Source organism: Epinephelus lanceolatus, chromosome 19, assembly GCF_041903045.1.
Source record: "Epinephelus lanceolatus isolate andai-2023 chromosome 19, ASM4190304v1, whole genome shotgun sequence".
Lineage (NCBI taxonomy): Eukaryota > Metazoa > Chordata > Actinopteri > Perciformes > Serranidae > Epinephelus > Epinephelus lanceolatus.
The window spans coordinates 15,881,951-15,895,695 of record NC_135752.1 but is presented as its reverse complement, the minus strand read 5'-3'; the positions used below and the strand labels follow the sequence as shown (position 1 = coordinate 15,895,695).

The window sequence follows — 13,745 nt, the reverse complement described above, 5'->3', positions numbered from 1 at the left end:
TTCCTTCCTGTAAAGTCGACATTCCTATGTGGATACAACTCTGATGGTCCTGTGTATTAACCTGTACTAGTCATCTTCCCTTACGTTGTCTGTTAATAACAGAAATATGTGCGGTATGACGTGATGCTTGGTATCAATCATCAAGTTTTTTCTGAAACAGCCCTGGAAACAATCTTTTTTATCATTATTTTTAATCAAACCTTCAGTTTTGGAACATTTTCAGAGGATTATTATTTAAGATGAGTCACATTTGTGGAAATATCATTTTGTCTATTGTGTAAGTAATTGTCATCTTCTTCATTTGTTTTATTTATTGCAGTAGGTTAGTTTTTTTTAAGTCCATTAGTCTCCCTCTTGTCTGTGTTGCATGTCGCCCCTTCTTTAGATTTCCCATTTTCCTCAATACTCTCTTTTCCCATCACTCCCTCCCTCACAGCCTCCTCTCCTGTCGACACTTCATCTTCCCTGTCCTCCTCTGGAACTCCCTCTGCCCTCCCTTCCTCCTCTTCCTCTTCTTCCACCTCTTCCTCCGCCAAGCCCCACAGTGTCGGGGCGCGGGAGGCAGAGGTGAGACTGTTGCCTCCCCTGCTGAAGGACCAGGCCTGGGGGGTTCACGCCCAGGAGGCCTTCCTGCTCTTCTGTCTGGCCTTGGGTGAGTGGTGTCTGTGACTCAGCTCCTGAACTGGAAATTGATTCCTTCTCACTTTTTAACCTTCCCCTTTTTCACTCTCTCCTCTCTGCATGTTGCATGTTACCATTTCCCAACATGAACTAACCGGGAGTGTGTGTGTGTGTGTCTAAAATAAGCCTGCTTTGCTTCAAGGCGTCTGACTCATGGAGAACTGTTCATCTCCGTTTTAGGTGTCACATAAGATACCTTAATGAGTGAATGTTTAAAAAGATAAGTTTCGATATTGAACTGTCGACCTCTCGGTGATCTCACAGTTCTCAATTCTATGTAATGAAAGGTATAGTTTTGTGTATAGTATTATGTAACAGCGGTCTGACGTGAAACATGTAAAATTTCGAAGTGGGTCCTTTTTTTATCCAGGGTGTTACTGTAAGCTCAAATGTCTTACATCTCAATACTTTATCTGGATCATTTTTTGTGCCTGTAAACAAGTGTAAATATATTTGTATATATGGGAAAATACCATTTGAAGATGTACATAAATCTAGGGGACATTTTGGGAATATTGCTCTTGGTAGGGAGGCTAAATAAATCTTGTCAAATGTTTTCAACACTGGCTTGTTTTCTTAAATGTTTGACTCCAGTCATCATCATTACGTAGTGAGGATAACAGCGAAAGGGACAACAAAAAAACTACTGTATGTGACCGAAAGTTTAGGATCCTGTTGCAAAATACCAGAGGTGTGGACTCAAGTCACACTTGAGTCACAAATTTGATGACTGTGACAAAAAAAAAAAAGCCTTGCAACTCAGCTTGCACCACACCAATGACTTGTGACTTCACTTGGACTTGAGCTTTTTGATTTGAAAATACTTGATATCTTCCACTTTTTTATGTTTAAGTTCAGTCACCCTTATTAAACAAAAAAATGTACTAAGTTAAAGTATGCATGATTTTTGCAAATTTCATATCTTATTCTTTTGTTAAAATGACATTACATTCAGTGAAGAGTGCATTATGACTTGTTTTGGACTCGAAACCCAAAGATGAGGACTTGGGGCTGACTCGGAACTTGCCTGTCTTGACTTGGGACATAAGTGCAAGGACTTGAGACTTACTTGTTGTGACTTAGAAAACAATGAGATGGTCCCACATCTGGCAAATACTGAAAGCATAAGCAAAAAAAAAAAAAAAGTTTAAAAATTGGAAATCTTACTATGATTATGTAAATTCCTGCAAACTATGCACAGTAGGGCTGCAACGATTAGTCGACTAATCGATGACTAATTGACTATTAAAATAATCGTTGACTATTTTAGTATTCAACTAATCGGTTTGAGTCATTTTTTATAGAAAAGTACTATAAAAGAACCCCAAAGTACTCTTATTGCAGCTTCTTACATATTGGCAGCATTACACACTCTCCCATGATGGTGAACTATTAACCTTTGGCGTGAGTACGAGACAAGATATTAGATGACATAATTTTGGGGTTTGGGAGAGACAGACCGACATTTTTCAACTTTCCAACACATTTTTCGATAAAATGATTAGTCGACTAATCGAAGAAATAATCGACAGATTAGTCGACAATGAAAATAATTGTTAGTTGCAGCCCTAATGCACCGCTCAGTAAATCTGGCTTCATCAGCAACTCCGCCTTCAGACATTATGCAGACTTGTACACTGCATGTGTATTTAGTCGCCTCTAGGGCTTATTGCTGAAACTCGAACTCCACAAATGGATCTCAGGCAAGTATTCCTATCTCATGTACAGTACATCTATGTGACCATCACGGGGGTCAACATGAAGTCCTGTTCTGTCCCTCAGGTCCCAGTGATGTCCACATTCACTGGCTAATAAATGGGCACACTCTGGACACCCCCATAATGGAGTACCGCCTGCCGCTGGGTCAGAGGGAGGTTCTAGTGAGCAGCTGGCTCCGAGAGGGGCCGCTGATCAAGGACGCTCGTTACCACTGTGTCGCAGAGGCCAGCACAGGAAATGACATATCTGAGATTGACCTTCACCTCACTATTGGAGGTATCTGCACGTGATGCTTGTATGGCTCTGAAAATGTGTGCAGAACTTTATGGGCACATCTACCTTGACAATATGTATTTTCAGTATTGAAACCTATTATGTCTCCAATGTGAGAAATACTGTGAGTATTGCATGTAGAGGGTTAATACAGTGCCTGGGATTAGTTGCCATTATATCCGTAAAAGATGTTGTTATTTGACAGATGAGGAGAGCATTCCTACCAGGGATTTGAACCAGTGGAGAGGTGCGCTCACAGAGCACGAACAACTGCTAAAGAGATGGGAAAAGGCCTGGGTAGGTCTGTGTTCGTGCATGCGAGTGTGTTTTCTCCCAACTTCATAACAGTTATTGTGCAGTCGCCTGGGTCGACTTACATCACGGGCACCAGTTTTAACCTGCTCTGCATGTTTGGCTGTAGGCGAGTGGTTTGAACCCTCAGTGCCAGTTTGTTTTCCAGATGATCTTTACTTAACAGTGTTTTCTACGATCTGAATAAGGTGTTTATCAGGGTTACTACACTAAATTACCAGCTGCTGCAGGAACAGCTGGTAATTTACTACACTAAATTACCAGCTGTTCCTGCAGCTTTTTTGTTAACTGCAATTACATTTAACTACATTTTGTGTTCAACATGATCTATTAACCATATCCAGCTAACTGTGTTACAGATAACTAAAGATTACTAATATCTTGCGAGGCTTCTGACTAAAATATTGAATGTCTTATGGGGAGCAGGTCATTATTAGATCTATCAATCTACAGTAGATTTTGATTCACAATTATCGTGTTTTTTTCTATTTAGATTTTCTTTATTATAACTTTAACATTAAAGGGGATTCTGTCTCCATAGTTAAAGGTAATGTTACATCATCCATCTGTACCTGTAGCTGTAAAGGTTTGGAGAAACATGCATACAAGTTTAATTCAGTTCAGTTCAATTCAATTGTATGTATATATGTAGAAAGGTAGAAATTTCAGGAAGAGCAACTGAAGAGGGATCCCTCTTCCAGGACGGACACACGTGCAACAGATTTCGTGTGTGCAGAACAGATCAACATAAATAATTTACAGTCATCCACATGACCAAATGATGCATAAAGAGACAGATGCAGAGAGAGATGCAGGGCAAACAGTGAGGACAATAGCTACAATAATATTGGTTTTAGTTTACAGACTCAGATCCAGTCTCTCTTTGTTTCATTTGAATGCAGATCTACTACTGCAATGCAAACTCCCTCCCTGCAAAGCAGTTTCCAAGTTGTAAACTAGCTTAAAGGGACAGTTTCACCCCAAAAATATTCTTCCATTTTTTTCCATCTTACATTTAGTGCTGTTTATCAGTCTAGATTGTTTTGGTGTGAGTCCCTGAGTGTTGGAGATATCAGCGATAGAGACGTCTGCCTCCTCTCAATTATGTCTTTTTCCAGAAATCATGACTGGGTTACACGAGTGCCATCTAGTTCCATTATATTTGAGAGAAGGCAGACACCTCTATGGCTGAGATCTCCAACACTCTGCAACTCACACCAAAACAATCTAGACTGATAAATAACACTACAGGTAAAAGGAAAAATAAGTATTTTTTTTATTTGGGGGTGAACGGTCCCTTTAACTTAAGCTATTCAGATACATTTTCATTATATTTTGAATTACTGGTAAAATCTTAGATGTGGCGGCAGATTCAGAGGTCTAGAAGCAGGCTACTTTAACCTCTGTTATCAACATTTAAAAATAATTTGCATTTCTGATAGTGACTGAAAGCATCTAAGTGTATTTGGTGAGATTTTAGCACACTACAGATCAACCCTTAACACTTCATGTGTCTATCCTCCCCTAGTTGCACAGTACAACTCTGTTTTTCCTTCCACAGGAAAGCTGTGACGGCCACTGAGCCCTCTTAAGACGTCATGAGCTTCACTTGTGTTGGCTGAACCACACCTTTTGACACTGAGACTATCATAAACAGACGGAATACGATGTCTCAGTGTCACTTCTTACGGAGAAGCTTGATGGAGCGTGCAGCAAAGAATTCACAGCACCTGCCTTCTGCAGGGGGGGCTCACCTGGCTGTGATGATGGTGTTGGGACTCCTTCCAAAAACTGACAAGGAGATGAGGGTCATCGGTCTGAGGGCGCATGGGCTGCCTGTCTTCCAAACATGCATTAATTTCTATTTTTACTGATGAAAATGAACATCCTGAAAGCAGTGCTTGTATGGAACAATAAAACTGATGGTGTATGAGGAGCACTGATCTGAATTTGTAAGTGATGGAGCATCTGTGGCCTGTTTATACTTTATTTCACAGAGTTCTCAGATGTGTGCTCCGTCGTTGCCTTCTAAAGCCTCAGTACGGCCCTTCAGAGCTATACTTGCAGTTTGACATTTTCACTTGAGATTATACAGTGTCTTTAATATTTATTGGGTATTTATTTTTTTCCTTCCAGAGAGTCAAAGCCCGAGTTTAGTCACAGGATTTTGATTGCCGGATTGAAGAAGGTTACTGTGGGAAGTAGAGTTCTTTCCAATGACAGTATACCTCTGATGTTTGACATTAAGCAAGATCATATCACCAGGAGTGAAATTCAGCTTGAAACCCCAGCATCCAAAATGCCATCCTTGGCATAGCTTGGATTTTTACAGTCTGTACCTCACTGCTGTCTGTCTGCAGTTAGTTTTTGTTCACATTAAAACTACCTACTTGCTTTTGAAGCACAAATAAATGGAGTTTATCTGTTGCTTACATTGACTTAAGGAAAAGTGCATCACATTTTTGCCATGTATGAATAATGCATGTTTATATTTTTTACATCAGGTGATAGATTAAATATTCACAGACCTGTTTGACCCATTTATAAACAAGTTATTACCCCTGCAGGATCAAAACCAGAGTGGCACAGTGCCATGTCAGCCTTTTACACCAGAACACTTTCTACCATCTGAATTATTAACAGACCTCTGCCGAGCATTTCTCCTTGGAAGCCAGTTATGATATTTTCAGAGGGTACGATGTCCTTAACTGACAGCTCATTTCCTTTCTAGATGTAGGTTGTAGACTTCATCTGAGATGCTTAGGCCTCATACATTCATAGAGGAATGGTTATTTAATATTCTATATTTAATGCAACTTGGAATAATGAGAAAAAAGTTCAACCTAATGTCAAAATTAAGATATTTATTGTATAACAAAACTGCAACTGAGGAAAAAATAAGTTGATTATAGACCAAGTTTCTGAAGCTCAGTATTGCATTGTAATGCTTTTATATTGTTCATGGCTTTACCAAAAACTTGAGCTATAGCTCCCTCCTGTGACTAAGTAAAGGAGCACAAGCAGAAAAAAAAGAAGATAGTTCTTTGTTTATTACGTACGTCATGACTCAAAGTCATGGCAGCAAAGTTATTTAGACATTGTTATGTAAATTAGGTGCTTTTTTCAGCAGGTACTGCCTAATACTGGTTTAACTGGTTTATTTCTGGCCACACAACAACAGTATCACAAGGCCAACTTGCTGATTCTGGCATGATGTCACAAGACAGTTCTCTTCCTACTGAATGTATGAAATCAGTGTTGTGAACCTAATGCAAACCCCTGTCACCCATTATAGGTCAGAAACAGAAATATCTTTTTTTATTTTAAAGATAATTGAGGCACTTTGGGACGTAGTGTTGTTTGACAGCAGCAGGATGAGTAGGATCTAAGATCTTTATACAAACTGAGCTTTTATGCTGAGAAAATACAGCTAATTTGGCACAGTTCATTTGCTACTTCAATCATGAACATTGTTTTAAAACAAACCAGCAGCGCATTTTGTATGTTGAAAGCTAATGGTGTATGTGGGGCCTATAAGAGTTATTACCTACAGTACATGAGTCATGCCTTATGTTGTGGATCCATCCTTGGGACTACTGCACTCCCAGATTTCTCCACTCGTCTTCAGACATCAAATGCACTCATGGAATATATTTCCCTATTTTTCATTTTCCTAGGCAGAACAACATGCCTGGTATGCCTAATTAAAATAAATGATACATAAATAAAATTTTAAATTATAAATAAATAAATTACTATATTTAGACTTTGATGACAGGTTTAAGTCAGCGTGCTGTGAGGTTTGAAAATACAGCCTTAACAAAAATTATAACAGCTGCACCAACAATGGTCAGCTAAATATGCATACAGGAACAGTACTAATTCCATACCTTAAAAATCACAAACAGTTATGATTAGAAAATGACTAGTAATGTGTGTTCTCTACATCTCTCTTTTCTTATTTAATTGACTTGACGAAGTTGGCAATTTAATTGGTTTACTAGATGCAGCTGTGCATGGCTCTACCATATATCCTGCATTTGTGAAGGCTATCCTCTTTGGTTTGTCAGAAGCAGTTGTGCTCCGGTCTTTAATGGAGGTCGGAAGGTTAACCGGAAGTACATTCACCAAACCAACCAGTCAAATTTCATCCTTGAAGTCTTGATTCTTAAAAACAGAAATACGCCGTTTGAAAACAGGTCTGATAAAGCACAAATCTCATCTTTGTGTCGCTTGCCCAAGTGAGTTATGCAGTGCGACGTCTTCTTCGACTCACAGTGGTGTGCTAATAGGCTCATTACTGCCCCCTGAGGGCGGGAAACACACTGGTACTGACAGGTGTCGACCGCAACTGTAGTAGAGGTTTTACCTAGCAATGGCCGCAATGAGCCTATTTCATTCTTGTCAACAAACTAAGATAAGCGACCAAGCGACTCAAAGGTAAAATTTATGCTTTATAAGAAGTGTTTCTATTTTTTCCCATCCTTCAAAAAAAACAAGGCTTCAAAGTTGAAGACTAAGAGGTTGTTTTGGCAAATGGACATGTTTAGCAGCCATGTTTGCAGCAAGAAAGTCAATGGTATTAGTGACACAGCTGCTCACCTGTACTCATAGTAGTCGTCATTATACCTGTCCGAATATAATTAGTTGCCAGACATATTTTCAGATAGTCTTCAACAGAAGTGACAACTCGATACTGCGATTAGCTTTTTACTTTAAATTGCACAAAGGCTGTCATTGGATGATTTAGCTCATGTGACCAGAATCTCGCGTCAAGATAACTTTAATCAGTTCACAGGTGAGTAATTATGCTAACATTTTCAAATTATACTGTATTGACGTCTTTTTGTGTGTAGCTAGTCTATGTAAAATAATATAAAAGTCATATTGATCTGTTGCTTTATGTTTCTAAAGATTTTTCAAAATTATTTTATATAAAGTTTGTTAATGAATTGCAGAAATGTCCTATTTTGGGGGGATTGTAGTGTTAAGAGCATAGATCATGGCGTGGTGCATTGTCCTGCAGGGGGGGCAATTGCCATAGCAGAGTGCTGTTGCTATAAGGGAGGGTACTTGGTCTGCTAGGGGCACATAAAGTGGCATCCACATCAATGCCAGGACCCGAGGTTTCCCAGCAGAACATTGCAGTGTAATAAAATGATCAATGATACTCCCTTCACTCGCCAGTGATTTTAGTGTTTTGGCAGATCAAGGTATAAGAGGTGGGGCCCTGATCATTACTATGAAAGTTACTGAAGTTATATGAAGCCAAAAGGTTAGACCACTCAGTTATAAAATTATCCAGATCTTCTGCATCATTGGGCCCATAGAGCAAGTGCACCACAGATGTTTGCGAGCTGAGTGGCTAACTTTGTCTGGCCGAGCAGCTAACTTGCCCTCCGCAAACTTAAATGAGTATAACATAATTTTATCCTGCAGCTATTCTAGGCTTTATAAATGTGTATAATTCGTCATACATGAAGATGTGATGCAACTTGTAAGCGAGGAGATGTAACCCTCGCCATTTGCCTAACCCATACCGTAATTGCCCCTCTTTTAACCTAACACTTCATAGCTAGCTGAATGCTAATGTAGCATTTTCTTCAGGGCTTCCACTTCTAGACCAAGGGGTGAAGGAATCATGGATTGACATGCAAGTGTAGTGGGTGAGTTAAGTATCTGGTAGGCTGCTCCAGCTGCAGCTATACATACTCAGCTTTTTTGCTTTATGCTCCACTGAGCAACATTTAGAATGAACTGGGACTCACACCCAACACTGTATCCAGTTCTCTTTAGACATCCATGACATATTCAGATTAGGACTTGGTGTTACAAAGAGGAAGTTTCAGCACACTTTGTGCCAGAGCATACAGGTTTCGGCTGTGACCATGGTAGAGCCGCCCCCTGACACATCATCAGTTGTGCACCTCAACATCATCGGGTGTTTTGGCCTTTATCACAAGATACCTTTATTGCAGCAGGCTCCCCACAGGCTGATCAGGGCTGGGTGTGTGTCAGAAGGTTAGCTCATCTGTGGTCACCTAGGGGCCCAGACAGGATCCTTTCTCTTCAGCCATAGCCAATGACTGCACCTCTTAGCTGTACTAGCCAGATCCTACATCACTTTCCTCTGGGCCTGCCGATTAATTCCGATATTCCTTGAGGAGCCTAGTGGTGGATCTAGCGACGAAGCCTCTGCAACCCACCACGATCAGTCGCACCTCAGCTTTGCTTTAGTCTTTAGTCGCTGCTTTAGTTATGAGTTCAGCCTAGCGCAATCTCTTGCGTTCAAACGGCTCTCCTGGCATCCTCCTAAGGGACAGTTAGTTCTATGAGGAAAACGCGCTGACAGGACATCAACCAGAGAACCAGGTCTGGTTATAAGTTGGACGCTGCTATCTCGGGTGTAACTATGAGACACTAGCCCAGGTCAGTGCACACTTCCCAGTCTTTGGCTCCATGTTACAGGCTTGACTTGGGATGCAAGAGGCTTGCTCCTTGTTTGTCTCCCTCCCAGATAAACAATGCAGACTGTTTGAACTTATCCTGAGGTTTGAGAGACATGGTGTTGGTGGTTACCCTCTTGGTCTCAAGCTCAGCTGCCAAGCACTTAAGCACCTGGTTGTGCTTCCAAGTGTATCTTCCCCGTGTTAGACTGGTCTTGCATTGTACCAGGATATGCTGAAGTGATGCAGAGGCAGTGTGAGTCAATGTGGCCCGAAATTCAAAGTGTTTGCAAACTACAGCAACCACAACCCTTGGCCCTGAAAGGTGCAGAACTTTTTAATTTTGCTTGGGATATTTTTGGCAATAAATGACAGCTGGTCAGGATACAAAAAATTCACTTTTTCATACATTAGAAAATGCAAAATAGTTTATACTAAGATGTTAGAAAACATGGGTCATTTGGGCTGGTTGCCTAATCACAGTGTATATGTAGTTGGTCTATTTAAACACTACCAACAGATATAGATTTAGACTAGCCTATATGTCTATCACATAAGAAAATAGAAAATCAAATAGATACCAGTTTATTCTTAAACTTTTCGGAAAGACTTCCTTTACCAGTACTTTCTGACGTATTCCACAGGTCTTTTACTGCACTTGTACTGTGTTAATATTACAGTAACAATAAACTCATGAGGTGTGCTGTATCCTTAAAGAGGTTTAATTAAAATGGCAGGTTGTTGCGTGGGTTGTTCTATAAGCAGTATTTTGTTAGCTGACGTACAAAAATGGATTGGAAAGTGTAAATGTGTCTATAGAAGCTATACAGACACACACACACTCCCATGAATACACTAGATGTGTATTATATGATCCTCTTGCATCTGCTGCCTCTGCTGCTTTTTTAATGAACCATTCACAGAAAGCTCAAATGATGCCCCGGACATGATTATGAAAATGAGCTCTCAAGGCTACTCATTGTCCACACAGGAAATTCTTACATCACTCTGCTCTCTTCAAGTAGGCTATCAATATTGTTTCCCTTTGCTATTCATTTGATCGTGTTTCATTGAGCTTTTAAGAAACATGACACACAATTGTATTACCGCAGGCGGCGATGTTATTGAAATGTGGTCACAAACAGGCTCATATTAGGTCACGGATGTGGGGCAAGAAAAATGACACTTGGTTCCATTCAGTGTGAACATATTGTTAACCAAATGTTGTGTAACTTTTATTTATATTTTTGTCAAATATAGAGGTGTCCCTGGCCCATTTAATATGTATAGACTAACTATATACGGTATGGTAATGTGATGTAACCCACAGCTAAACAAGTAGATGGTTGTGTTTTAGCGTCACAATGCAATAATGGAGCAATAAAGCAATGAGTTGACAGCAAACAGGTGCTATGGACGGTTTATTTAATCAAAACTGAACTTGCATTTAGTCATTTGCAGTTTTACTTTATAAAGTCTTATTTTTGCAACAAAAATAGAAATTAAAAAGTGAGTGTATTATTGTTAGTGCAGTCTTGTTCCCATTTTGAATATTATAATGCAGAAAACTATGAAAATGTACATGGTCAGACCATTTAGTTCTCCTCATTCCATCCACAAAAAAGTCTTATTTAAGATTTCTCAAATGTCTTCTGCATATTTTGATCGTGGATGTACAAAGAGAACTGGATACAGTGTTGGAGGGCCCCATTCATTCCAATGAAAGTTGCTCAGTGGCACATGAAGTCAAAAAAGTTAAAGGTATAATATGTAGTTTTTCCACATAAAAATTTCTAAAACGACTAAACCAATATTATATATTTTGTTTAGTTGTGTACTTTGATTATTAGAAATGTTTCCAACAATTTTTCAAACCCAGATAAATATGAAATATTAATAACAGTTACGGACCGTGTCATTAGGTCGCAATGGCGGCGTAACTCCAGTTACCATAGACATTAAATGAAGGAGAAGAAGAAGAAGCAGCAGACCGGATGAGACGTCAGAGAATGAACGTTACTGTTGCTAGGCTAAGCTAACTCGTCATGGATCATGATTATGCATTGACGGTTGCTGCACCTTCTGACACCGAAGCTGTCCCAGTAAACAAGCCAGTAAAACGGAAACGTACGGGTCAACCAAGTGATCCCAGAAGAATTTGGGATAAGAAGAGAGCTAAATCCAGGATAAATATTGGTGTGGCCTTTCCGAGATGGAGAGAGCTTCGTGAAAATCTAGGACTACAATTCGACGTGCCCGCCGGGACACCAGCACTCCGGCCAGCGGCCATCGCTACGGAGCGGTGTGGAGCGGAGTCTGGCTAACCACAACATCTAACAATAGGTTTCTATAATGCTGAGCTGATGCCGGTAAATGAACTGCATTTATAAAAGAGGCAGAGGAATAGCTAAACATAAGATGCACTGAGCAAGAGAGAGCAGCAGAGAGGGAGAAGCCATTGCTAACTGTAAAGCTAAGTAACTAGCAGTTTGCTCAAATAACTAGCAGATTGCTAAAGCTAAAGTAAGTAGCATGTCTGAATAGAGTGTAAATACCTGAGGTTAGCGAGACAGTCGCTAAAAAAAGAGAACCATGACTTTAACACACGGAAAACCAGACATTATAATCAGTTTATAAAAAAACCCCGGACACTCCGGACGGGACGTGAAAAGTGGACATGTCCAGGCAAAAGAGGACGTTTGGTCAGCCTAAGCAACGTTACTACTGATAGTTAGATCAGAGTTTGAAGATCCGGTGCAGGTACCAGATCAGCTCAGGCTGCTACACCGGCCGATGGACCCCATTTGCATAAAGTGAAACATAAAGTGAATATAACTTCAGTAATATACCTCGTCCATGAGCATTTCTCTGCTGCTGAAGCTCGCTCTGCCAAAAAAACTGCCACGGTCGGTTTCAGTTACACGAAGTGAGGAACGTTAGATCTGTATCTGTTATATAACTACAACTCCCATGATCCCACGCTACTTCATGACATCATCCAACTCCGTCTTCTGTTATTGTTTTGGTTTGAGACCCCTAGCGGCAGAAAATTACATATTGCACGTTTAAAATGCCACCTATAGAGTAACTTGATCTCCCACTTTTGGGGGCCCAAAGAGCAAGCACATAAGAGACTTCAGCTGGCCAAGGGGCTAACTTCAAGTTTAGCCTTCTGCAAACTTAAATGGGGATGAAATTATTTAATTGTGCAATTTTTGAAATGTTATTAGACTGAATGGATCAAATCCCAAAAGTGAAATGAATCATTTCACACTGATTTATACGATGATTTTCAGATGTCTCTTTTACAATATAGGAAAAGGTATTTTTGGGCCTCATGGCAGGTGATGGACCCTGAAGTTGTAATTCCACGGTTTGGCCACTATGTCAAATTGGCTTTGAAAACCGACACTGTTCCTGAGGGCTTGACTTTAATACTTGACTTTGGATTTCTAACTGTAGCCTCTTAGCGGAGTATGGCAGTGTCGGTCAGATGGTTAGTCAGCCACTGACGCCCAGGCTAAAATGTCTCAAAAACTATTGGATGGATTGCCGTGACATTTATTACAGACATTCTTGGCCTCCTGAGGATGAACCCTAAAGAGTTTGGTGATCCTCTGACTTTTTCCTCTTGTAATATCAAGAGGTTCACATTTGTGCTTTTAGTGAAATACCTTAACAACTATTAAATGGGTTTTAATGACATTTGGTCCAAACATTAATGACCCTCAGGATAAATTGAAGTCAGTTTTGATGATACCTAACTTTTAATGTAACACCACCTAGCTGGCCACCAATGCTGTTAGATGTTGATATTTGGTTGAATTTAGGTTGTGTCGTCGGGAGACCAAACTTCAGTGTCAGGACAATGCCAGCGTCAATTTGACAGTAACCAAAATCCAGTGTCTTCCAACTGTCTCACCAAACATCATCTTAATGTAGAATAATGACATTTGGCAACAAAGTATGGAGAACAAAAAGCAGTTCTGCAAAATGTCATAATGTTTATGTCCACGCTATGTTAAATTCTAACTTCATTAAACATTTAAAATATTATCAACCAGTTTTTCATTCCAACCGAAATTTAAAGTCTGTCCGATATAAGAGTCCAGCGTCTTTCTGAGGTCATATTGGCTTGTTTTGTTTGTTTGTTTTTTTATATATTCCACTTTGATTTTGGCAGCCTCATCATTTCACATGCAGTAGCCTATTTATAATCATAATCATAAATACTTTTTCAGAAATATTGTTGTGCTGCGCAAGAGCCATTGGATCATTTGACTTATCGTCTGTGGGTGATTAACACATGTCTAA

General features: G+C 39.9%; 1 protein-coding gene across 4 annotated transcripts in view; it reads left to right on the top strand.

The window, feature by feature from the left end:
- Positions 1-5,397, top strand: part of sema4d (sema domain, immunoglobulin domain (Ig), transmembrane domain (TM) and short cytoplasmic domain, (semaphorin) 4D) — a 50,863-nt gene extending 45,466 nt beyond the window's left edge. For 2 of the 4 annotated variants that reach the window (XM_033646937.2, XM_033646936.2), the window contains exons 17-20: positions 437-652; positions 2,464-2,676; positions 2,879-2,970; positions 4,547-5,397. In XM_033646937.2, coding sequence (XP_033502828.1) covers positions 437-652; positions 2,464-2,676; positions 2,879-2,970; positions 4,547-4,567 — 542 coding nt within the window. In that variant the 3' untranslated portion in view covers positions 4,568-5,397. Of the gene's footprint in view, positions 1-436; positions 653-2,463; positions 2,677-2,878; positions 2,975-4,546 lie in introns of all 4 variants that reach the window. The other 2 variants (XM_078162282.1, XM_033646939.2) reach the window with 2 other exon arrangements.
- The last annotated feature ends 8,348 nt before the right edge of the window (positions 5,398-13,745 follow it).